General features: G+C 53.0%; 1 protein-coding gene across 3 annotated transcripts in view; it reads right to left on the reverse strand.

Moving 5' to 3' along the window:
* Positions 1-1959: 1959 nt before the first annotated feature.
* Positions 1960-25834, reverse strand: part of NFRKB (nuclear factor related to kappaB binding protein) — a 29132-nt gene continuing 5257 nt past the window's right edge. Inside the window, exons 4-26 of one of the 3 annotated variants that reach the window (XM_074356917.1) lie at positions 23816-23943; positions 22996-23170; positions 22423-22524; positions 21782-21855; positions 20948-21032; positions 20409-20589; positions 20070-20178; positions 19715-19841; positions 19424-19489; positions 16101-16180; positions 15965-16011; positions 14666-14726; positions 14095-14269; positions 13116-13222; positions 12627-12750; positions 12369-12448; positions 12027-12247; positions 11675-11927; positions 11044-11256; positions 7310-8077; positions 4376-4482; positions 3072-3207; positions 1960-2978 (exon numbers count right to left, since the gene is read on the reverse strand). In XM_074356917.1, coding sequence (XP_074213018.1) covers positions 2853-2978; positions 3072-3207; positions 4376-4482; positions 7310-8077; positions 11044-11256; positions 11675-11927; positions 12027-12247; positions 12369-12448; positions 12627-12750; positions 13116-13222; positions 14095-14269; positions 14666-14726; positions 15965-16011; positions 16101-16180; positions 19424-19489; positions 19715-19841; positions 20070-20178; positions 20409-20589; positions 20948-21032; positions 21782-21855; positions 22423-22524; positions 22996-23170; positions 23816-23943 — 3545 coding nt within the window. In that variant the 3' untranslated portion in view covers positions 1960-2852. Of the gene's footprint in view, positions 2979-3071; positions 3208-4375; positions 4483-7309; positions 8078-11043; positions 11257-11674; positions 11928-12026; positions 12248-12368; positions 12449-12626; positions 12751-13115; positions 13223-14094; positions 14270-14665; positions 14727-15964; positions 16012-16100; positions 16181-19423; positions 19490-19714; positions 19842-20069; positions 20179-20408; positions 20590-20947; positions 21033-21781; positions 21856-22422; positions 22561-22995; positions 23171-23815; positions 23944-25834 lie in introns of all 3 variants that reach the window. The other 2 variants (XM_074356916.1, XM_074356915.1) reach the window with 2 other exon arrangements.

Here is a 25834-nt window from a genome sequence, read left to right on the forward strand (position 1 = left end):
AAACACTGACTGAATTATGAGGAGAGCCTGGGGGTCCCCTTTCAGGACCCACTTTGCTTTGCCTGCTGAGTGGGACCCAAGCCTTCACTCAGCAAGTTCTGGAGACTCTATTGTTGGCACCTGGTATAAAACATGCTCTTTCCTTAAGACCAGAGGTGGGAAGAAGGAAGCTATTCCCAGTTTCACTCTCACAGCAAGGTCTCCATTTTAAACTTGAAAAGTGGGGGTGGGGGAAACTTTAAGGAAATGTAGCATGCTCTCCAGAGTGGGGCACTGAGGTGTGAAGATCAGATACAAAGGATTAAAATCTGTTTTGCTGCTCCTCCCACGCCAGGGTCTGAGACACCTTCATGGAAGTGATCAGCCCATATAAACATTCTCAGCTGCAGCAGTAAAGCACAAACACATCATAATGCCACTCACCAAACCTAGCGTCAGAAGCACGGTCTGTGCAATCTTACCAGCCTGCGAGCCTCTCAGCCAAGTTCTTCTGGACTTGTTCCCTCAAAACACCCATGATAGCTACCACATCTCTACAAGCACCCTGAGGTCTGCGTCCAAGGCACCATGACTGATGCAAATGCCGGTGACGTCATTTGAGCAGCTCCAACGGGGGGGCACTGTTGCATGGTACCCAATGGCAGGCTGGGCACGAAGTACCAGATCACACTTACCTGGGCGTCAATCCTACACTGGCGTCCTGAAACATACCTGTTTGCTAGGATGTAAATAAATGTCTGCGGGCACCAAGGAGACAGGTAATCAGGTGACTTTAGCAAATAAACGTGTGGGGTAGGGTTGAGGCTGAACAAATTATGCAATCATTTCTTAAGTAAATTCAGAAGGGGTTTGTTTTAACCAGCAGTAAATACCAGAGACAGGATCCCTCAAATTTCTACCTTTTTCTCATTTGGAAACCGTCACACAGAACTGTCACGTGAACTGTGGCTCTAGGAAATAACGCCATGCAAACACCCCAGTTATCATAAAACACAGACACCGCCCCTCTCCTCAGGCGGAAGACCAGCCTCCTTCCATCCCTGCACTCTCCTCCTCTCCCCACCACCAATCTTACCCACCTCGACTACCCATCAAAAGCTCCATCCGACCTCAGCCAATTCACCTCTGCTCTCTGTAAGCCAGCCTCACCACCCCCAGCTCTGGACAGTCCCATGTCACCAGGACGCACCACAGCCATCCTTCCCACTGGAAGGTAGCAGCAGGTCACCTGACTTACAACCAGAAGACTGCACTTACACCTTGGTTCCCTTTAACTTCAGCTCAGACCCGCACCTTCCCAGTTAAAACAGGGAGGATAATGTCCATTTCACAGAACTGCTGTAAGAATCAAACTTCAGTAAGACCACTGCGTATCCAACAGGCCACTCTAACCTTGTCCGCACGTCTGCAACTTGCCTAATCGCTCACCTTCCACCCAGGATTCCCCTCCTCTAAACAAGGCCATTCTAATTCTTCACCCTCTAGCTCCACTTTTTCAGCCAGACCCCATTAAAGATCATCGCTAAGTTTCCATGGCTTAGAAACACGTTTTTAATCTGGACACTTTCAGGAGAGCAGGAAAGCCATGTCACTGCAGAAAAGCTTTACCATCCAACACCTGCTCCAACACAAAAGAGGCGTTGATTATTATCGACAATCAGTGCTTTTAATTACATTTTAAAATACCGTTCTGAGCTCTGCCTATAGCTTGATGGAGCCTGAGAAGTGTGGAGGAGCCGGGATCACGTAACTGTACCCCCACACCTGCCTCCTGCGTGGCCAGGTCTACCTCGTGGCCACACCACTCCTCTCCTGCCGCCTCCACTCTGGAGCAGAGTGTCACTTAACAGTCACAGAAGAAAAATTTCAGGCTTGAGGCCACAGTCTCTATGACAACTACTCAGGTCTGCCTTCTAACCGAAAGCAGCCATAGATACTCATAAATGAATGGGCATGGGCTGTGTTCCAATAAAACTTTATTTACAAAAAAAGCAGGTAGCCAGCCCCAGGGGAACGGTTTGTTGACTTTAGCTCTGGAACAAAGCAAAACGTATTGTCTCCAAACCGCAGCGAAGCTTGTGCTGCAGCCTCCCTGTGAGCAGTCCCTGCGGGCTTCCGCCCGCTCTGTCCACTGGCCCTGGACCTGCGCGTGAGCGGGCCTGACGAGGGCAGAGCCAGCAGGCGCAGGTCCCGACCACCATCAAGATCCTGACACCTTGCCTGTAAGATCGCGCCAACTCATTGCGCTTCAGGGACACACGCCGTCCACGTCCTTCGTTCCTTTCCCCTCTTCCTGCCCCCAGTTACCGTGAGTCATCAAGTCAGCCACCAACTTACTAAGCACCTTGATCTTCTCTCCTTCTGGTCAAAAGAGTAAGTAATCGGTTGGGGTGGGGTCGGGGTGCCAAGCTGAAGCCCAAGTTTCTACTCAATAAACATGTACAACAGGGTCTGTAAAAAATAAGTTACATGAAAACATCCAGACACAAAACTCCTACCCAGACACCAGTCACAGGGAAGAGCAGACGCTGAGAGGCACAAGCCCAGCACAGGGCGGGACTCATCCGCCGCCCACACTCCTCGCGCCCTTCCGCCTGCCTTGGCGCCGAGCTCCCAGCAGAGTGCCCGGCTGTGTGACCACCACGAGCTCACGCAGCCCCACGGAGAAGCCCCTCCTGGGCCAGACAGAACAGACCGCGCGGGACCCCGGCAACCCTCGCGCCGCCCCGCCCCACCGCGGGCCTGCCTCAGACGGACACGCTCAGGGGACACTGCGGCTGCCCACTCCCGCCTCCCGGCCCGAGAGGCCGACCGGGCATGGCGTCCACGGTGGCCGCCTTCCTCGCTCAGAATCACTGCTGATCAGGTGCCTGTTTCGGAGACGGAGCTGTGGTCACGACGACGGTGGAGACTGCTTTGGAGGAACCAGAAGCCGTTCCTGGCTGGAGGTGGGACGCAGGGACCGTCTGGATGCGCACCTGTTTGCAGAGAGTCCGGTCAGTAGGCTGCGAAGGGCTCATGAGTGGAGGACAGCAGCAGAGAGCGGCCGACACAGGGCAGCCAGGCCTTACCTGCGTGGCCTGCCCTTGCTGCTGGAGCTGCTGCAGCTGCTGCGCAGTGAGGAAGCTCACGGGCTTGTTGCCGGCGATGAGCTTCGTCCCCGCCGGCATCGTGGTGAGGATGATGTTGCGGCCCAGCCCGCTGAGGCTGGAGGGAGGGGAAGCCTGAGTGAGGCCTGCGACGGGGCTGGTGTCCTCCTGGCCCAGCCCATGCCCAAGGCTGGGGGAAAATAGGGAGTCTGGTGCCCAGGGAAAACCCCAGCCTTCTGGACTGAAATGGGGATGAGCCGGTGAGGCCACCTTTCTCCTAGCTCCTGTGTTTCCCGGGTCAGAGAAGAAGCAAGGCCCCCAGTGCCATGGATAAAATGGCCCAGCGTCGGGTGGTCCCCGCAATAGGGCCTAGTCTTCTCATCAGCACCACAGGAGAACTGAACGACGGCGGGGGCGGGGGGACCATTTCTGCAGGTCTGTGGACCCCCTTGGCGGGCACCGTGTAGGGAAATGGGGGGGCTCCCAGCTAGAGCTATTTCAGGGAGCATTTCACTTCAACACAACACATCAGCCTTGCTCCGGCAGAAACACTGTTCTAAACAAGGACAGATCATTGCATTTTAGGATTTGTGTGTGTACACCTGCTTTCTGTCCTGGCTGTGAGAAGTTAAATGGACTTCATCCCAGGTTTCATTCCTATTAATTAAAATAAATTGATGTTTAGGACTGTCGAATTCCATACTGTCAAAAAAGAAGGTCACTTTGATGGATTAAAAAAAGTGGAGGGGCCCTGCATCCACACCGTGATCAGCAGAACAGAACAGCACCCGGGGGGGGGGGGGTGTGCACTCCGAACAGAGACCCTCCGCGAGCAGCTGCCCTGAGACGGGCAGACATCGCTCCTTCACCCTCGTGTAAGTCAGAGCCACAGGAAGCCCCTGCTTCCAAGCAAGCCCTCATCCTCTGAAGCAAAGGGCCCAGACATCCCTAACACCCACATTGGGATCTGCCACCAGAGCCACGTCAGCACCCAGCCCATCCCAGTACCTCCTGTCCCCTCCCTGGCTTCTCCCCTCAACAGCACGTATCACCACCCCAGACAGTATCTTCATTCACTCCCTCTCCCCCCGTTTACTCTAAAGTCAAAGCCTGAGGACAGCAGACGCTTGTCTCTGTGAATCGCCATGTCCCCAGCACCTAAGACAACGCGAGGTGCCCCAGAAACACTGCTGAGCACCACAAAGTAGCCCAGGAACCCGGCTGCCACCCCACCCCGTGGTCAGGAGCCTCCAGCAGCCCTGCCCACCCCTCACTCCAGCACTCACTTGGCTCCAAGGTTTCCTTTGATGATGGGAGCTGTGACCACACTCTTGCCCTTCATAGGCTGGCTGATGACAGAGAGTGGAACCGTGATCCGCGTTGGGAGCTTCCCCTATGGAGAAAAGTCAGCCAGGCTCACGGGACAGAAGAGATAAGGAACGCCACCCAGAGTCACCCGGAGGGCCGTGAGCGCCCGGAGCAAGCGCCCGACCCTCTGCTCCCCGTGCCCTGCGGGGCTCAGGCGGCCCTCGCAGACTCACTCACATCTGTGCTTACTGCTCAAGGACACTACTTAGGAGTCATCCTCCTCTTTCCTAAGCAGAGCCGCAAATGTACCTGCTGGCATCAGGATGAAACGTGGGCCTGAATCGCAAAGGAAGTGTGTGCTCACCTGAGCACAGTCGGACTGCGCCCCTGACATGGCACACAGGACCTGCTCACAGTAACTCAGGGGGACACAGGCACTCGAGAGTTAATACAGCAGGTGCATACTCCTGCTCCAGCGGGCAGGCTCACCTGGGGTGCCCACAAAGGGCACATTCTCCAGGCGCTTTCTGTTTCTCCCAGAGATAAGGGAGGTTAGTCAGGGGACACTAATAACAAACTCAACCAAGTGAAAAGTCCAGCCCCACAGCTAACAGGAAGGCCCAGGAGAAACACGAAAGGAGCTGGAAAAGCCTGGTGTCTTTGGGATTTCAGCACGGCTGGGGTTAGGTCACTACATCAGCTTGCTTTTAGGTTGCCTAGTTTTTAACCCTTGGTTGATAATAAAATTTATATACAGTAAAATCTTGTGTAAATCTGACTTTTAAAAATTATTCAAGAGGGGGAGGGTATATAGCTCAGTGGTAGAGCACATGCTTAGCACGCACAAGGTCCTGGGTTCAATCCCCAGTCCCTCTTCTAAACATAAATAAACCAGGTTACCTCTCCCAGCCAAAAAAAAAAAAAAAAGTTATTGCTTTAAAAAAAAAAAGATTCAAGAGGGGTGGCTGACAAGATGCACAGAAAAGGACTCGACACTTCCCGCGGGCAAGCCGGTTCTAAAAAAAGCCGGGTGTTCAGGAGGAAAGCCAGAGGGCCCCACACCGAGCTCCACAGCTGACTCGCCCTGTAGTCCTAAAAGCACTGAAAAAAGCCCGCAGGCAAGCAAACACGGCGAGACGGTGCCTCCAGGATTTACTTATGGTTGCATCTTCTTGTTAAGAATGCCTTAGACGCTTGAAACATTTCAGGCCAGCAGTCCACTAGCTGGAGCTGGCCTTTCGTGAGCAAACCCAACCAGCCAGGCAACTAGATAGGGGAAAAAAGCTCCATTCAACACTTCCTGGCCCATCAAATGCTCTCTGGCTACATTTATCCATACTGAGGAGAACAGGGTAGGTGCCACTGGATACACATTTCTGTGTCAGACGGCTCAAGAGAAACAGAAGTGGACCAAGGCAGTGTTCCCTTGCTTCCTTATTTCACTCCTGTGATGTGAGGACTTAACAAACATTCCCTTTAAAGCCACACTGTATTTCAGGGTTGGTTTTACTAATGTGCATATTTTCCTCCCTCCATTATCCTGGACTTTATCCAAATTAGTGAGGTTTTACTATACAGCTCGCTTGGAAAAGTAGAACTGAGTTTTATACTGCCCGTATGCACCGCCACGCCGAGCAGCACCCTCCATCCAGAGGCTAAAGAATAAGCACGTGCACCCAGGAACACACCTGCTGATCTGGGGATCTGGTTTGTGATAAAGGTGCTGTTCCAACTTAGTGGGGAAAAAATTTACTTGTCAACGATGTTGGAATAATTTGAAAAATACAAAATGCCATCTCTACCATGTGCCGTTCACAAAAATATACTTTAAATGGATTTATGAATTATACTTCCTTCAAAACTCTAAAAATAATTTATGAAAATGAAGGCTGACATCTTCATAACCCTGGGGTAAAAAAGGCACAAGACACAAAACCTAGGAGCCATAAAAGAAAATGCTGGTAGATTCAATCAGATAAAATACCTGCAGAGCAGAACTCTTCGTGTGCAAGGTTAAACAGTGACAGACTGGAAGAAAGCATTTTCTAACGTACAAGCACTAACAGCCGGAAGACAGAAACCTGGTGCCAGCTCAGACAACATGGCAAGGCCAAACACCCCAGAAGAAAACTGGCGAGGATTTATCCACCCCTGGAGGGCCTGGAACAACCCCTGCACGCAGGGATGCCCAACCGCACCAAAGATCAGGGAGGCGGGGAGAAACTCTTCTTGGCAGTAAGACGGGTATATAAAGTCTGAAAAATACAAGATATCCAGCCTGGGTAGGAAACGGGGGAAACAGGGAACTGGCTGATGGGAGTGTAAGATGGCCTTTGTGGTAATGCGACTGGAACGGCAAGACTTTGAACACGGGGGTCTCCCTGGCCCCTTCTGGAGCCTCCATTTCTGAAACTTACACGTGCTCGCGTGCACAACACGAACGTTCACTGTGGCCCTGGTTCATGACACCACGGTATCACTAAAAGGACACATTCAGTGTCTGTGTGGGATCCAGAACAACCCCCAAGACATTTTTAAGTAAATAAAGCAAATCATGGAACAATATACAGACTGAGATCTCTCAGGGATTTTTTTTAACTACGTGTACGAAGATGCTCAGAGAAAGGAGAAGGATAAATGCCAAACCACCACCAGTAACGAGCCTCACGGAGGGGAATCAGAGGGCAGTGAGAGGAGTTTCCTGTTTACATACCTCTGCTCTATTTGGTATTTGTTTAAGAATGTACGCCTGCACTACACCTTCATACACATGTTTCAAAATTAAATAACTAAGTCTTACAATAAATAAGCCTGTTTGGGTCCAAGGAGGTGACAGACAGGGCGTCTAGTCTGCACCCCTAACAAACGCTTCCCGAGAGGAAAGGCTACTCCTCACCACCACCGTTACTCACAGCCTGCGACGTGGAGACCACGGTGGTGCTGACAGGGACCTGCCGCACAGCAGGGGCTCCGGTCCCAATGCTGATGGGGGAGCTGGCTGAGCCAGAAGCCACGGCCACAGTCTTGGACGTGGCAGCGTTCACGCTGGGCAAGGACACCGCAGAGGTATGAACAGTGCCGGACCCACTGGCCACTGACGACCCCTGCTTGGCATGGGCCGCAACCGTGATGGTCTGGCCCGCTTTGGGAGGCATCACTCCCAGGCCCTGCACGATGCGGATGGTGGCTGCCGGCTTGGCTTCGGAAGAGGCCACTGTAGTTTTCCCCTTCTGGTCAGCCACACTCACACCAAGCGCTGGCATTAAGCGGAAAGCTGAACCTGAGGCTTCTGTTGGCTTGAGGTCAGGAGTCACCTTGACCACGGTGGTCCCTGTTGGGGTGGATGAAGGGACGCTGGCCGGACTGGCCTTGGCAGGGCTGTCAGCCGCGTGGACGGGATTGGAAGTGACGTGTAAGGTAGCGGAGATGCCTTTGCCCGCAGTGCCACTTCCTGTCCCAAAGAGGTCCTGGGTCAGTTTAACTGTGGTGACCTGGGACTTGGCCAACGTGGCCATCATGTCTGGAGTGATTCGCAGAACCGTCTGGCCTTTGGCATCCGTGGTGATGGATGAGGGCGGCAGGCGCAGCACGTCCTTACCCTGGATACGGAAGTTAGCGGCTGTGAGTGGCACGCTGCTGCCCGCCTGGGGCTTCACGCCAAGCTGCCCAGTGATCGCCACCTGGAGGGGAAGGGAGAGCGCTGATGAAGGGGGCCACATGGCGGGATGGGCTACAGAGCAGGACTGGGGAAAGCTCCACCGTGGGAAATGGGTGTTCCATAAATCATTCTCACATTTTACTCTGAAAACTTCTGGAAAACATTCACAAAGTAGAGAACAGTCTAACAAATCCATGTACCATCACCCAGCTTCAAAACCGATCACGTGGCAGCTGTGTTTTCTCTACCCTTCCCCACTCTCCGGAGTGCTGGGGTGGAAGGGCATTGGAGTACTTTAAAGTAAACCAAGAAGTATCATTTCACTGAGAAATACGGTCGTTCCTCGGTATCCACGGCTGCTCCAGTCCCTTACATGAAATGGAGCAGGACAGTCAGCCCTCTGCACCTGCAGGCTCGATCAGCAGTTGGTTCAACCTATGGACGCAGAACCGGAGGAAGGAGAGGGCTGACTGCACCTCTGTACATGTCTCTAACCTCGAGAAAGACTCGAAGTTAAAAAATAATCACCTGTCATTACCTAGTAATCACCTACAAATAGTACAACATACATTCGCATTTCCCCCACTGTCTCAAAAATGCCCATTTATGCAGATTGGCAAGACAGGCAGGGACAGTGCCCCACCCCCCCGCTCAGCAGGAAGCAGACATGGAGATGAAACCTTCGCTCCTGCTCCAAAGATCTGCCACTGCCCATCTGTCAGGGGGAAGGCGGGGCCCACTAGTGTCCTTCCAAGTCCAACGACCCCCATTCCTGGGCTCTCAGATGTCTGCCTGGGATCCCTCAACAAATAAACTACATTCCTCACGGCGTGTGTTTGCCCTAACGAAATAACAGTCCCAGGTAACGATGCCTAATCTCACAGTAGCTCAGGATGGCTTGTTTCAGCCCACCTTATCAGTCATAAACCCCAAGGACCCTAAACCTCTTATCTCACCTGCAACCATCCAGAGACCTGCGCACAAGCCTATCAGGCACCTTGTGACCCGACCTTACAGAGCACCCCAAACACCTGGCCCTCGTCTGTGTGGCCCGCTCTTGTCTACAGCACTGCTCCCCTAATAAAACTCCTTTACTATTCTCCTAGGGAGAAAAAAAAGAAAACACCTATTTATGGCTGCGCCAACCTCCACTCTGAGAGTACGTCACGGTGGTGACAAGCCAGACTTTCCAGGGTCACACGCCGACTCCCACCTAAGGCCGACCTCCTTGTGGAACACATACTACCCTTCCAGCCTGGGGGACTGTATCTCATGAGCCACCCCCTCTACCGGGCCACTCCCTGCCATCAGAACGCAGTTCCCTTCCTGAAACACCGTGAACCCTTGCTCACCCCACACCGACTCCAGCCCCAGTTCTCTGCTCTCTTCAAACGCAAGACTGACAATCACCCACACTCACTGTCTCCACTTTCTCGCCTCATAGTCTCTGCTGAATCCATTCCCAAAAGCCACAGCCCTCTGAACCCTGGCAAGTTCACTCGTTACCTGCGTCCAGTGAGTGGGCAATTCTCCAGCCTCATCTCCCCTTCACACACTGACGCAGGCGCTGGCTTCAGTGTTTTTGTCTCAATCTGTCCTACAGGTCCCATACCTCAGTGCTTTCTTCTGTCTCAGGAAACCACAGCAACACCCAAGAGCCGTGGGGCTATTCCCAGCCCTGCTTCCACCTCCCACGACCATGGCGGAGGCAGCCACCCCCACTTGCAGGGCTGCGATGCCTCCCACCTGGCCTCCCTGCTTCCACTCCACGCAAAGGCAAGGTTCCTTTAATGTAAGCGAGGTCATCACCCTGGCTCACAGTCTCCCACGTTTAAATTAAAAGGGGAAGTCTGACACCATTTAACCACTGGCAACCTCGCCTTCTCACACAAACACACCTGCTCACCGAGCTTCAGCCACACAGCCCTCCTGCTGTTTCTGCAACATGCTCCAGATGCAAGGCCCTTCCCTGCTGCTCCTGTGCCCTGAGAACCCCTGAGCACCCCAGCTCAGCACCCGCTCCCGCCTCCCTCATCTCTCTCGCCAGCCATCTCCCCGGAGAGACCTCCTCTGGCCCCTCCACCCTCCTGCTCACCGATCCCCACAGCCCTGGCTGCGGCTGACCCCGAGGTACCTATCTGTCCCCAGACTCTGTGACACTCTGAGCCCCAGCCTGTGCAAGCCCCTGCTGGACAGTGCCGGGCACACAAAAAGCACTCAATAAATACTTGTCTGATGGAAAAAAAAAAAAGGACACTTTATCAGTAGTGGTTCCACTGCTTCATGTATAAAACGGGGACAAGAGAAGCGCCCACCCTGTGGTATCTTAAGGACCACAACGTTTAGCATCTGTAACAGGTGGGACAGGTGCAGATGCACAGGAAGCGCTCCCATCACCATTCCACTGCTTTTCTACCTGACAATTCCTCCAAGTTCACCACTTACCCTTGCGTATTCACAACCAAGAAAGCACAAACATACTCTAGTTGTATGGATGTAAACTGAAATGCCAATTAAGTCTATCAGGTTACTCCACAGGGTTTTAACTAAGTAAGTTAAAGTCATTAGCTGAGTCGAGAAACTCAGCTAATAAACGCTGAATTATATGAAAAGAAACACACAAAAAATTCCTTTGGGATCTACCAAACTTGCACTGCCCTTGGTAGAAACTCACACTTGAAACACTTATGAACTCAAGGACCTGCTACTGTAGAGCACAGGGAACAATTTCAATTTCTCATAATAAGCTATAACACAAAAGAATCTGAAAATACATAGATGTACGTGTGTGTATAAGGGAACCACTTTGCTGTACACCTGAAACTAGCACTGTCAGTCAACTACGCTTCAATTAAAGACAAAATAAAATAAAATAAATATACCTATGACCTAAGGACCAAAGATCACAAATCACTACATCGCTGTCCAACCGTCCTTTGATTTCTTCAGACAAAGGAGTCAGACCCACCCAGAGAGACGCCCCCCTACCTGCTTGATGATGTTCTGTCCCGTGACGTTCTGAATGACCGCAGCTGTGGGAGCACCCTGAGCGGAGCTCCCAGGGGAACTGGTGGCTGGCTTGCTCACAGGGTTGGCTGCTGCAGGGAGACTCGTCACCGTGAGCCCCGCCGGCCCGGGTCCAGGCCGCTGCACCGTGGACGCCGCAGTCTGGGCTTTGACCGGCACGGTGGCCATTACTGTCTGGTTCGGGGCAGGAGGCCAGGAGCTTAATTAGACACTGAGACGCAGACCGCAGAGCCTCCAGCCTGTCACCACCCAGAAGCGTTCCTCTGAGGCACTGCTAACCTAACAGTGCCCAGGGCTCAACGCTCTCTAAGAGTTAACTTCTTTATATTTGGGTAGAACACCTTAATTTTCAGAAACATTTTCACATTTAACATCGCATTTTATTCCTACACACGGAGAGCAAGTATTACATCCCTTTTAAAGTAAAGGAGACTGAGGCAGGAGATCTTCTCTAAGATCACGCCAGTGAGTGGCATGGCTAAGACTAGAGGCACAGTGGAAGGAGCCTGAGACTGAGAGTCACAGGTCTGGAGGTCCTGACTGCCTGCTAGACTCACAGACCAGCCCGGGCCCACCTGCTGCCCCTCTTTACCTGGGGCACGACTTTGGTCTGTGTGGCAGTGGCTGGAACGCGAATCTGTGGCAGGGTGGGCGCTGGCCCCGCTGACTGCTGATTCACAGCAGGAAGGCCGGGCTGGGCCATCACCCGCACCTGGGGGAGCCCAGCCGAGCCAGTGTGGCTCACAACCCGGGCAGCTGCCTGAGAACTTGGTGGAGTCTGGCTGGAAGCTGGGGAAAGCATGGTCCCCAGCTGTGGCATCGTCGGGGAAGATACGAGAAGAACCCTGTGGGGAACACCAAGAAGAAGCAGGAGACAGACAACTCAGGAGGCGGACTCACAGGACTCTGGAGGGAGAAAGCTGGAGGGGAACGGAAGCACTTACCCTGAACTAGATTTGGCTGGCTCTGAGACAGCAGTCGGGCCGCTTTTGTTCACTGAGGACACAGGCGGAGGGGAGATAGGGGTGGCGGGCAAAGCGGGGGTGGTGGGGGTCACAGGCGTGACCGGGGTGGGCGGCATGCTGGAGTCACTGAGGCTCATCTGGCTCTGCTCGGAAGGGCCACCGCCGAGGACCTTCACCGAACTCTCCTTGCTGCTGGACTTCTGTGAGCGGAAGAGAAGAGGATTCACACGCAGGTGGGACGAGGGCCGGCTCGGCCCCCGCGGTTCCTGCCGCACTGTGTTAAGGGAAGGTCTGGCCGCCATCGCCCCAGGAGGCACCTACCACCTTGGACGGGGGCTTGGGCTTTTGCTGAAGGGCTTTTCTGGCTTTAGCTGCAGCTGCTTGGGCCTGGTGGATCCGCTCTGCAAACAAAAGTGGAAGCTTCAGTAAAGGCTTAACCTCAGCACAGTCAGGAGTGGCTCCTCTAAGAGCCAGGGCTACAACCACGTCCTGCCCAAATGCCACCGAGAAGGACGCAACTGGGGCACCAAGTCAGAGGCAGCCCTGGTCTAGCGGGCACATCGCCCGCAGCTCACACACCGAACTCCTCCTCGCTCCGGTCGCGATGCAGGTAGATCCACAGCTTCCGCCCAATGTCGTACTTCACGCACGGGTCTTTCTCATAGTGCAGCCGGTCCAGGGCTCCGCTCACTACCGTGTTCACCTGGAGCCCAGAGCAAAGTGGTGAGGGCAAGGCAGACGTGGATTCCAGCGGAAAAGCACTGGGTGTGAGGCACGGCTGACACACAGGGCCCATCCCCCATGGTCACCCTGTCACTTGGCAAAACGAGACACTACAAGGCCCAGGAGATGGGGCGCTGTCACCCCCAGGATGTGAGCAGGCAACCTCCAGCAGAAGCTGAAAAAGAAACGCTGCCGACAGCGAGGTCAGGGTCAGAGCTGCTCCCGTTCAAGACGCCCTCCCTCCGCCTCCCCCGGCAGTTTGATGTAATTTAGGTTCTTTGTATTTCCCCATAAGCAACCTCACGTCCATCCTGGAAGAAAACTCAAGCTCTTGTCTGCTCCTACCTGAGTGCTAGTGACGTCCGGCGCCAGGAATTGGGAGTCCTTGAGCAGCTCGCAGATCTCCGCCCGTGTGCCCTCGCCATTGGGCAGCCGGGCCGCGGCGTCGCGGACTGACACCGGAAAACACAAAGCCGAGTGTCAGCAGGGCTCCCCAGGGAGGGCCTCCATGCCCAACGCCAACCCAGCACCAGGCGGATGCTGCCCCCGGGGACAGTCTCCCACCACCAGGCGGACGCTGCCCCCAGGGACAGTCTCCCACACATCCTGCACACTCAGCCGAGGCTGAAGGTCCCTGAGAATTCAGCGGGTGCGGGAACTCAGGCAGGAGAAAGTGACCACTTTCACTGAAATTCAGCACTTCCTTCAATTAGGAACAAAGGTAACAAAACACAAGCTGGCAGCACTGCGACGCCGTAGCAGAAATTAGGTATTTTCTTAGCACAGCCGCAGGCAACTCGAAGTCTCACTTCCACTCACAATGGCTGGGGTCACAGGAGCCATCAGACCTGCTCCTAGGGCTTGTCACTTTACAGTGCAACAAAAACGCACGTATTTCTGCACCCTAAATTTGTTTGGATATTTTGATAACGATGTCAGTATGATTGGTTTCTTCTGCAACTCTGTGCATTTTAGGCATTGAAAGATATTCTGTCCAGAGGTTTCACCAGACTGCCTAAGAGATTCATGGCATAAAAAAGGTTAAAAACCTCTTTAAAGGAATCCTAGTCTGGAGGAAGCAAACTCCTGTACTTAAGCTAACTGTTCAGCAGCCTGTGAACAACTCCTGAATGAATGTAAACGTGGGCCTAGACTCCAGGGAAGAAACACGGGTTCCTGGCACACATCTCTGGAGGCAGAACTGCCCCTCCGTGTCCCAAACCCCAAAGCTTCCTGAAGCTGCACTGACCCTCCCAGCCTCCGCCATGGGGGCGGGGGCACGCCCAGGGACTAGGGGTACAGCAGACCGAAGGCAGGCACGCACCCAGGGACAGGATGGTGACGTAGGCGGGCCGGTCGGACCGCAGCAGGGAGTGTTCTCGCGCCTTGTTGAGCGAGGTCTCCTTGTCGAACACGCCCTTCACAGGCCCCACCACAGACTCGAAGCCGTGCATGCGGAAGGTGAAGGCCTTGTGGGGCTGGCTGTACCTGTAACGCTCCTGCAAGAGAAGGGGCAAGGCTCCCGAGTCAGAATTAAGGGGGTCCTCTCTAGAGCCCCCAAACAGCAAGGGGCCTCAGAACAGGAAGGAAACAGGCTATTCCATGAGGAATACCAAGCCGACCACAGTGGGAAAAGGATGGTCCCCAAAAGCCAGTCACTAGCAAAGGGACCAAGCGGTAAATGTGTGTTTTGTATCTGGAAGAAAAAGCATCAAAACCTTTTTCATTTGCCTTCTCACACCATCACTACCCCCTCAAAACAATACCAACAGAACAGCTAAGGTTAAGGGTGTGAGTGTCCTCCAAGAATCTGGACGCAAGGACAGCCAGGCTCAGAGCTCTCCACGTGGCCTCAAAGATGCAGAGATTTACACCAGATTCCAGCTTTTTCTTACCTGCTCCTGAAAAGCTCGCTTCTCCTCTCCTGTGCTGGGCCGCACCACATAGTCAGTTCTTCTGGAACACAAAGAATTCTGGATCTATCACCCCTTCCAGCAGCCAGAGCCACTCCCTCTGCAACACGAGTGCCCTCTTTTTACAAGTGTTTTTTCTATTTCTGGAAAGCAGTATGGAGGGTCCTCAGAAAACTGAGAACAAAACCACCACACAATCCGGCAACCCTACTTCTGGGAATATTTCCAAAGGAAATCACTATCTCGAGGAGATAGCTGTACCCCCATGTTCACTGTATTATTTATAAGAGCCAAGACATGGGAACAATCATGACAGAGGTCTATCAGTAGACGAATGGATAGAGAAAACATACACACACACACACACACACACACACACACACACACACAGTGGAGTGTTACTCAGCCATAAAAAAAGAAGGAAATCCTGACATTTGAAACAACATGGATGGATCTAGAGGGTATTAGGCTAAGTGAGATAAATCCCATAGAAAGACAATTACTGGATGGTATCACTTCCATGTGAAATCTAAAAAAACCTAACTCACAGAAACAGAGACTAAAATGGTAGTTACCGGGGGCTGGGGGTGGGGGGAATGGGGAGATACTCGTCAAAGGGTACAGATTTCCAATTATAAAGTCCTGGGGACCTCACGCACAGCATGGTGACTGCAGTCAGCAATACTGCATCACACACTGAAAGGTGCTAACAAAGACCTTACATGTTCTCGCTGCAAGAAAAGAACCTGATAATTACGTGAGGTGGCAGATGTGCTAACTACCCTTACTGTGGCCATCACCTCACTACATGCATGCATAAAGTCAACACACTGCATACTTAGACTCACACTGCACACTTAGACTCACACAATTCCATCTCAACAAAGCTGAGGGAGAAAGGGGCCACGACAGGCTGGACATCATCGCCTGGGGTGACCCACAGAGACCAGGAAGAGAGGCTGGGGGACCTGAACCCTGCCTGGGTCCTGTCACTAACCTTCAGAGAGTCACCCAGACTCCTGCCTCCACTTCACAGGGAAAATGAGGAAGATGGGCTGGATGAACCATTCTCCAGCAGGAACTGAGGAAGGGGCTCGGGAAAAAGCAGGCACCTACAGGCGGACAGCACCCCTCAAAGGCCCCTTGGGCAACTCTACCGGTGGGAGTGTGCTGCCCCCCTGGGGAGGCTGAGGCAGGGAAGGGTCCATGGACCCCCGGCACCTCCCAAGCCCACGACAGCTCTGACACACTAACCACCCCCCATCACAGCATTATACTCACACCCGAGGAACAGGCATCGTGGCATCTGAGCTGTCTTCATTTTCTTGCTGGAGAAAAAGGAAAACAGGCACAGGTGGATGGACTCAAGGGTTCTGGAAGCCCAACAGAGAGAGCTGGTATTTCCTGAAAACTGTACCTTACAGAAGGCCTGGTCTTTGGTTTCTAGCCACAGCTGGAAGAGGGCAGCTAACTCCTTTTCATTATCTTGGGACTGGCCTATTAAAAAAGCAAAAAGGCAAAAAATAGTAAGATTCCCTTTCTCCTCGCTTGCTGTAACTTGCCGGGACCTGCAGCAACGGTCCTGCGCACAGACGACCCTCCGCCTGGGCGTCCACATGCAGAAGGGCTTCAGGATCCCATGTGACACCACTCACGAAAATTAACCTGAAATGTCCGCATGGAACACGGTCCACCCAGCATCCTCAAGGCTCAGTCATGTGACCCCAGGGCCCCCCTCCCTCCACTGCACCCCAGCCACTCACTCCCACAACCACAACCGGACTGTCATTGCCCAAAGCTGCTCCACCTTCAAAACGCTTAATCCAGTGTTTCTCAACTCTAGCTGTGCATGAGAATTACCCAGAAACGTTTTACAATGAATGCCAGGGCCCTACTCAGGCAGTTAATCGAAAACCCTGTGGGTGAAGTCCAGGCATCAGCATTTTTTGAGAAGATTCCCAAACAGCTGCAGCACACACTCAGGGCCGAGAACCTTCACACATCCTGCTCTCCAGCCACAACAGCCTCCCCTCCGCTTGCTGCGTGTTTACCTCTCCCATCGACATGCTACCCGGTCTCAACTGCCAGTCCAAACACCCCAGTTCCCTGCTCCCATCAGCCCTGTCTTCCCCAATTCAGCTCTGGGTCCACGCCCACCATCTCAACAACAGGCACAGTAACACCTAAGGCCCCTCTCTCCCATCTGCACCACTGCCCTCGAGCAAAGCTCAAATTCTGCACTATCCACCTTCTCCAAGTTTCAACTCAGGCAGCTGAGGGCTGCCAGAAAGAAAACCCAGAGGAAAGCAAAGGACACCTCTATACACAAGTGTGAGCAGCCCCCATGGGCCCTCCATCTGCCCAGCGAGCTAACCACATCTCTGACAAGTTGGTTCCCCACTCGCTCTAGAACAACTGTCCCCACTCTTGTCAACCTCCCTTCCCGCTCACAGCTGAGCTCGCCGCTCTCCCTCCCACTTCACACAGAAAAGCCGTCTGACCAAACCCCCTCAAACTTCCCGCAAATAAAACCTACAAGCCCACTGCTGTGCACCAAGTCTCTCCCCCGCAACGAAAACAGAGGAGCCGCCTCCTGCCATCTGAGGCTGACCCACTGGCATCAGAATTTGTACGATTGACTTTCCCTTCTCCGCTTCGTATCATCTCCATCAACACTTAGACACACTCTAAGTTTCTCTCAGTTTTAAAAAAAAGTCCTCTTGTGGTGGGGGAGGGTAGAGCTCAGGGGTAGAGTGCATGCTTAGCACACACACAGTCCTGGGTTCAACCCCCAGTACTTCCATTAAACAATAAAATATTGTTGAAATTTAAAAAAATAATAAAATTTTAGAAAGTCCCCTCTTGGCCACCAGGCCCCCTTCCTGCCCTCCCCTCCCCCGCTAAGCCGCTAGAAAGTGCAGTCGATTCACTGGCTCTGTAACGGGGGTGCTGGGAAGCATTCACGTGGCTGCAGAAAGGGAGCCCCGATATGTGTGTACAAGTCTCCACCGGGGACGCGAAGGTCAGCGAATTGCTCTGTAAACAGAGCTGCGTGGCCACTGGTTCACACTGTCTGCGGCTGTGCTGCACAGGGCAGAGCTGAGCGGCTGCAGCCAAAAGCTCCTGGCCCACAAGCTGAAGACACTACGAATTGGCCTCACGAACGGCCATCAGCTTGCCAGCAACCTAACCCTCGTCACCCCACTAACGAATGACTCCTCCAAAAAACTCATCACTTCTTCCATGTCCACAAACCCCGTCTTCATCTTCCTAAACCTTCCAGGAACAGTCAAGGCCAGTGACCACTCCCTACCTCCTGACTCTGCAGTCACTGCCTCTCCACGTGTCCTCACTCCGCCTCCTCCACCGCGGAGCTTCTCAAGGTTTAGTCCGAGGCCCTCTTCTCTCCTAACACTTTCCCCCCAGGCCTCCGGCTCCAAGCACTCGGTGTGTGCCCACAGCTCTCCACCCTGACCCTCTGGTCTGGACCCTCAACCCACCCATCCCACTGCCTAGTCAGCTTCTCCACCTCAGTACTTCAAAGGCAGCTTGTCCAAGACCACACTCATGACTGTCCCCCTCACCCAAGCCTGGACGTCCTCCAAGGCCACCTCTGCTGCTGGCAGGACCCCTGCCCACCACGTACCAATCTAGCAGAAGTGATGCCTGTCAGCCCTCCTCCTTCACTCACCATGTCCAATCCATAACCCGGTCCTCTGGCTCTCACCACCTAAAACTTTCCCAAATTCACCCATTCTCCCTGTCTGGGTCCAGATTAGCATCATCTCTACGCAAGCTTGTGTGACCTTAAATCCTGTCTCCCTGGCATCCCCGACCCACACTGCTCCCTCCACAGGGAGTGCTTCCAACCCCCCACCCAGCTCATCCCGGGTCACCGCTGACACCTCTGCTCAAATCACCTTTCTCAGGAAAGCGCTGACTCTGCACACACCAATGCCTCATCACAGACGCGCACGCCTTCTAGCATTTTCCCTTACAGAATGTGTAAGCTTATTTCATTTAAATGAGTATTTGTCCCCCAAACAAACCTTAAACTCCAAGAGGGGAGCACACTGTCTAACTTACAAACCATTACATGCCCAGCATGTACCACGGTGCCTGACACCCAGAGGCTGAATACACGCTGCAAAGAATGAATGAACCTTCTGCTTTCCTCACAGACACTGGACAGGCATGTGTGCTTCCCCAGGAGACCAACACTGCGTCTTCCTCTGATCACCCCCTGCCCAGGTAACGGTCACCAAGTTATTTCAGGCGCACGTCACCACAACTTACACTGCACTTGGGACCTCCCACATTTGCAACAAAGGGAGCCTGTTCTTCAGAAACAGCTTGCTCGGGGCTGCCCAACACGTCGTCCTCAGAAGCAAAGCCCACCTTAGGAAGGAAAGTAATTTCTTTGCTACAAGTTAATCTAAAACCATAGACGTGGCTGACGGAAACGGAGGAGCTGCTGTAGAACACCCCTGCAGGTTTCAACTCCACCAGCCCCAGCGGGCGTCACAGCGAAGGGCAAGGCCACCGCAGCCACACCCGATGGGGTGAATGCAGACCTCGTGAGCCCCAGAGGGGTCCTGAAGGATTCTTCTACTGAGCAAAACAAGGGTTACTACCGCCCTATTCAACACTCCCCTGGCCTGTACTGACTGGAAGGCACAAGCAGCTCAGGGGAGGAAACAGAAGGAAAATCTGTTACAGGTAGTGGCGTGCGTTACTCACCAAGCAACTTCCACTGCTGAGTCTTCTCTTTGAACTCAACAAAGGGAGAGAAACCGGAAGGCATAGCTGCAAGAAACGGAGCCCATAAACAAGCCGCGCAGGTCCGAGAGAACGCTAAACCGAGAGCAACAGGCAACCCGGCTCCGACCTCCCCACGCTAATGGCCCTCAGGACAGCACCCTGCAAAGCCAGGATGATTTCACCAGCCCAGCTTCAGCTTACTAAGAGGATTTCTTAGACTGGGAGGTGGGCGGGGAGGGGATACTGACTCCCCAGAAAGAAGTACCTTACCGCGGCTTTCTCCAGCAAGACACTGCAGGGCTGGTAACACCAACTCTGCCCAGTTGGGGGCCGCAGAGAACCAGCTATTAAGGGAGCTGGCCGGAGAGGACTGCCAGTCCAAAACTCGCTCCTCCAACTGAGGGAAAGTAAAGGCAGAAGCCAGTCAGAGTTCTACTCTACACCAGCCATCCCACGGCTGCGCCGGAACAAGCTGGCTGTGTTCGTCCAGTGTGCCCAGGTCACAGACTCAGTCTGCTGCGGAGCTCAGGGGGGACCCAGAGCTCTGCTTCTCGAGCCACAGACCACTGAAGATGTCCACAACCTGAAACTTCGATGTATACCTGACTTTTCCAAAAAGGCTTACCATAGGGAGACTGGTCTGCCCCTCCAGCAGCAAGATCTCCAACAGAAGAGAGAAGAAGCTGGAAGATATCTCATTGATTCCAAGGCAAGGCTTGAGGTCTTCAAGAGGCCTAACGAGGGAAGAAAAATCTGAGAACCACCAAAAAGACCAAGACACCCCCAGGTTGCTTTAGGCCCTCCGAGCCTCCTAGCAGTCATAAGAAAGTTCAGTAGAGGACCACAATATACACTTTCCCCAGGACCCCTAGGACTCAAGGCTCACAGGGTCAACCCAGCCCAGCTCACAGCGAGCACCAGCCCTGGGAGCATGCCTGACTGGTCACCCCGGTCGCTCACTTACTCCTCTTTGATAACTGGTATGGCCAGTGGGGATGGAGCCTGGGAGAGGGGTGGAAGCCCTTCAGCACTGCTCAGGGGTTCAACCAGATCCTCTGTCTCTGATTTGATCATTTTTATTTTTTTCTTCTTCCTTTCTTCTTTTTCCTTAACCTTTTTTTTAAGGACAGCCAAGTCATACAGGGCTGGAGAGAAAAAAGCAACACAAGTCACAGAACTGCATTTTCTACACCAGAAAACGACGAGTATTATCTGCGTATTATTTTGCCGAAGCTGAGAAGTAAAAGAAAAATCTCAGTAAGAAGACATGTAGTTTTGTTCTGTTTTGATTTTAAACCAAACCCAATGAGTGATTTAAAGACTCAATGATCTGTTGTACTGGTTTTATACTCACTGTCTACCTATAAATCTGAAAGAGGCAATAACAAAACAAAGGTCACCAGTAAGAAGGATGCGGTGGTTTCATCTTTTTTTGCAACGTGCCGACGGGTGTAATGCAACACCACAGCCAGACAACGGCCTCCTCTGGGGGCCACCATTTACCTGCCAGAGAGCCCTTCCTGCCAGCATTGACTCGCATCATGATGTCACTGAGAGTCAGGTCCCCCGTCAAAAGATCCGGGTGATCCTAGACATGAGAGTGAGATTCGTCACGGAGGCCCCGAAAAGGAGCTACAACTGTTGATCATTTTGCCAGCTTACCTAACAGATACAATGAGACGTCAGGTGCACTTGAGGAAATCATACTGAACTTAAACGGACAGAGTTAAGAACTATTTGCTCCTCATGACAGGGCAGGGAGAGCCCAGCTCCAACTGCTCACACCCGGCACTTAAAGCTGACAGAGCTCTTTCGCACCTCTCACCTCACATGCTCTTCTAACTGTCTGGTTAAGTAGCAGTGTAGTTTACAAAGACTGAAAGTGGGGTTCAGAGACATCAGGGATTTGCCCATCACAGTAAGTGGCAAGGACAGAGACAGAACTCAGTTCTAACTCCAGCATGGGGCTCTTCCCAGCTCGCCGCTCCACCGGGGACCGACTGCCTGCCTCTCCTCCTCCACTATGCTCTGGCTTGGCGCCACCTCAATGTGGTGGACTGGAGGGGCAGGAACGGAACAAGCGGGAGGAACCCAGGCCCGACGCCTGGCTCTGCTGCTCAGCAGCCACAGGACTGGAGACGAGCTCCATGAGCCTCACACAGCAGCGCTGTCCTAAAGAGTGGACCCGACGGCGCGCTAAGACGCCCTATGCAATCAAAGCATCAGTCTTCTCCTCACATCCTTGATGGAAACGGGCCTCCCATGCTGCTCCTGCCCCCAAGGATAAGGAAAGGGGACACCAGATCTGGAGAGATCAGACCCCAGTCCCCGTCTTACCGGCTGGTATTTCCGTTTCTCGTGGTGCTTCCTCAGCATGACCTTCAGGTCACTCTCCCCCAGCTCTAGCTTATCTGAGAGAAGAGGAACCAAGCCACACAATGGTTGTTCACTCCCACAACACTCAAATTCACTGCTTTCTGGTCACTTGCAATATTCGAAAGTAAGGTATTTCCTGAGTTTCCCTTCTGACCTCGGTGCTGAAAGGACCGACAGCCACAGGCTCACTCTGCAGCTCTTCTGTACGTTGGTCAGTAACAGTGACCTCAGAGACGACCCTTAGCTACTCCTAAAACACCTGCAAGTTTCTTAACATTCTTCTTTGATTCATCTCCTGATTAAAACGTTCTCTAATTCCACAGACATGCCAAGAAACCGCTCTGGCTCTGGTACCCCTTCTGTTCTACTATTGAATCGTCTCTTAGTATTGTTATTTTGACTGAGGATTCTGCTTTCTTTAGGCCAAAATGCCAGCTGATCAGTTCCTGGGGTAAATTTCAAAGCAAAGGCAGGAAGGCCGGCTGGCCTAGCTACTTGTGAAAAAGTGGAACCACACAAAACCTGCTCCAAATCTCCTAACTCTCAGGAACCCCGCTCCGCTCCCCTGGCGGGAGGAACCCACGGCAGCCGCTCATGCTCACCTGCAGTTTTCATGTCCGTGGTGCAGAGTGTGGGCACCACCCTCAGGGGCACCGCGGGGCTAGGAGAGCGTGCTGGAGAGCTCGGAAGCCACGAGCTGAGATCTTCAAAAGAAAATTTTTCTTGTAAATCCAACGTGGCTGTGGACTCCAATAGGGGAGACTGAGTAAGTGGCCATTTGGGTTCAAGAAGGCTAAGCCAACAAGAGGGAGGCTGGGCTCCCCCGTCCTTCCTGACCCTCCCCAGACGGCTGGAGCACTCAGGTCACTTAAACGGCTCTTCCAGGAAGAGAGACTTCAAGAGCGGTGGGGCTGCACTGCGGGGCCGACAGGCACTACTCCTCTCCTGTGAGGGGAAAAGCAGTCCCTCAAGTGGCACCGCGGGACCAGAGAGCCTGCTGAGAGCGCCCCCACCTGACACCTGACGGGAGTGTCTCCGGGTTGAGCCCCGACCCTCCACCCACAGACCGCGGGGACACCTCCTTGCTGGGAGGAAACGCTACCACTGGCTCCAACCAGACAACAGGCTGTGGGTGTGGACGGGTGCCCAGCCCGCCAGAGCCCAAGGACACTCACCCTCTTCATCAGAGGACAGGGCCGTGTCCCCGCACTCCTCCTTTACTTCCCGCAACACCTTCAAGTAGCGCTGCTGGGTGCGCCACTCCCGCTCCTCAGGTGTGCGGGATGGGGACGGGCGCTTCTGCCGGCAGGGCGGGGCGGGGCCGCTGCGCCGGGCCATCTCCAGGAGGTCCTGGAAGAGCGGACAGGCCTCAGCCAAAGCCTGCTCTGGCACATTCCCAAGTCTACACCTGGTTCTCGTCACTGTGTCGCAAGCTCAACTCCCTCCCCGTCACAAAGAGGCTCGCACATGAACATGCCCAAAGACAAAGGGTTTGTGTTATTACTAAACGACGAAAAATCCCAAATCTGTGTGTTGGACTGCTCCATCAAGAATCAATACCTACACCAGACACCCAAATATTTTCATAAAGAAGCTTAAAGAACCACTTAGATCCAGAACAACTTCGCCCCGAAGAATCCCAAGACAGGTCCAGATCCGGGGGTGCCGAGCCTGGTGCACTTCGTCCCCGTCGGGCACCCCCGCCACCCTGCCCTGGCAGCCTCAGAGCGACCTGGTTCTCCCTCACAACCCACCACGGAGCCAGCAGCCGCCTCTCTTTCTTGGTAAACGCTGAAGCTACACTTCATCGATTTTACGATGTAGTCTTTTTTCTCACGTTCACCTCTAAAATCAGGACACATCTCAGAACGGGTCGTGAGAAAGACAGATACACTGAGCTGTGTCAGGGCCTCACGGGTGGCATTCTTCTGTTCTGCCCCTCCCCGCCCCGCCTCTCCCGCCACCGGGGCACGGCCCCCGCCCCGCTGCACTCACGTTCCGCGAGGCCAGGATCTGCCGCAGCAGCCGGTGGAAATACTGCTGCTGGGAGCTCAGGTAGCGCTTGTACTGAGACTTGAAGCACAGCTGCCGGTACTTGACCACCTCGGGGTTGAAGTGTCCGTCTGAAAGAGCAGAGGCCACCGCGGACACGCTGTCAACAAACACGTCACACGCCCTGGAAACGCAGTCAGCTCTGTGCTGACGAGAGCACAGCGCGCGGGGCAGGGGGATCGTGTCCACGTGGAGCCTGCCGCCCAGCGGGAGAGACAGGAAACCACCGAGCCAGCCCGAAAATGAGACTCAACTCTCCCGAGTGCTCTGAGGAAAACCTGGGACGACTGTGAAGAGTGAGAAGCTACGTGGGGGAAGGGGTCACTGAAGAATAAGAGAAAGAAGTGACCATTCCAAGGTAAGCAGTGACAGCCAACACCAGAGCAGGACCTGGCAACCAGCTGGCACTGTGTGAGGGCCCTGTGTCATTAACTCACCTCATCCTCCCACAGCCCATAAAGACAGCACTTCCACATGCCCATCTTACTTACAGGTGCACAGCCCAAGGCACAGAGAACTTAAGTAACTGGCCCAAGGTCACACAGCTAATAGAAGGGGCAACCAGATTTGAACCCAGGTGGTCCAGCTCCAGAGCCCAACTTCTAACCACGTTACGCGGCCTGTTGTAGGGAAACGGGACGTCTGACAGCCAAGAAAAGTGGCCAGAGAGAGAGTGGAATTCTAGATGTGGTCATTTGTGTCCTAATTTTTTTGTTTCATTTTGGTTTTTGATTTTTTTTTCTCCCAAGTGTATGCTTAGTTGTTGCGTATATATATTGGGGACCATTAAAACTTTTTTTGGTGTATTATTAAAAAAAAAAAAAAAGAAAAAAAGGAAAGTGGCCAGGGGAATCCTCCTTAATAACCCACCAAAAGAGGAAATGCTCTTTTAAAGCCCTAGGGTAATGAGGTTTGAGACAGCCTGTTCCCTCCGGTCCTCCTGCAGCTGTCAAGTGGTCCAGTTTAACAAAACTCAAGATGTGCTGTCTTTCAGGGCCTTCTGCCACAGCAAAGTCACTCCAGGAAGGGGCCAGGGAAGAGCTTCCTCTGTTCCTCTCCACAGGATGGAGAGCAAACTGTGACTTAAAAGAGTGGTCCCAAACCACTGTGGAATCCCCAATGTAATAACCGATTCAGGGAAGGACCAGTGGAAGCTAAACCACTGGGTAAAACAAAGGCTTTTGGGAAATAAATTATCACATGGTCTCTAGGTATCATCCTACAGATTGCTTCTTAATTATAAAGGGAAAAAAGCACCTCTGCCGTCAGCAGGCCTGGCAGCCACCACATAACCCAGTGGTCAAAAACGTCATAACCAGCAATGCAAAGACTGACATCACACGCCCCCTGAGGTGGGGTGGGAAAGAAATGACATTTCCCCTCTTGTACTCATGGCAAAACATTTAACCCAAACCTAATGATGAAGCAGCAAGAATACCCCAGAAAGCAGGATGTTTTGTAAATCACAAATGTCACTATTTTGAAAAACAAGGGAAAGAGGCAGAGGGCCATAGATTCATGGGGATACAAGACACGAGAGCCAAACATACATCATACTGGACTGGATCCTGGATTTAAAAGCCAACTACAAATGACATTTGGGAACAATTGAGAAAATCTGAATATGGGGTATTCCAGGATATTGTTTGTTCAATGTAAAGTTTCTTGGGTGTGAGAGCAAGACTGCAGTTATGTGGAAGGATGTCCCATTAGGACATACATCCTGCTGAAGTGCTTGGTGGTTAAGGGTCAGGATTTCTGCAGGAAGTGTGTGCATGTGCATCACACACACACACACATGTACATGCGGTAGAACAAAAGGTAAGCCAGCGTGGTGGCTACACAGTTGAGTTCATATTATAACAAATCAATGAACAATACAATTATGATTCATGTGTTTCCAGCATAAGTTAAACATTTTCATTAAAAAAAGAACAGCCCAGGCAGCAAAGTGTTGCACAG

This window comes from Camelus bactrianus, chromosome 33 (genome assembly GCF_048773025.1).
Source record: "Camelus bactrianus isolate YW-2024 breed Bactrian camel chromosome 33, ASM4877302v1, whole genome shotgun sequence".
Lineage (NCBI taxonomy): Eukaryota > Metazoa > Chordata > Mammalia > Artiodactyla > Camelidae > Camelus > Camelus bactrianus.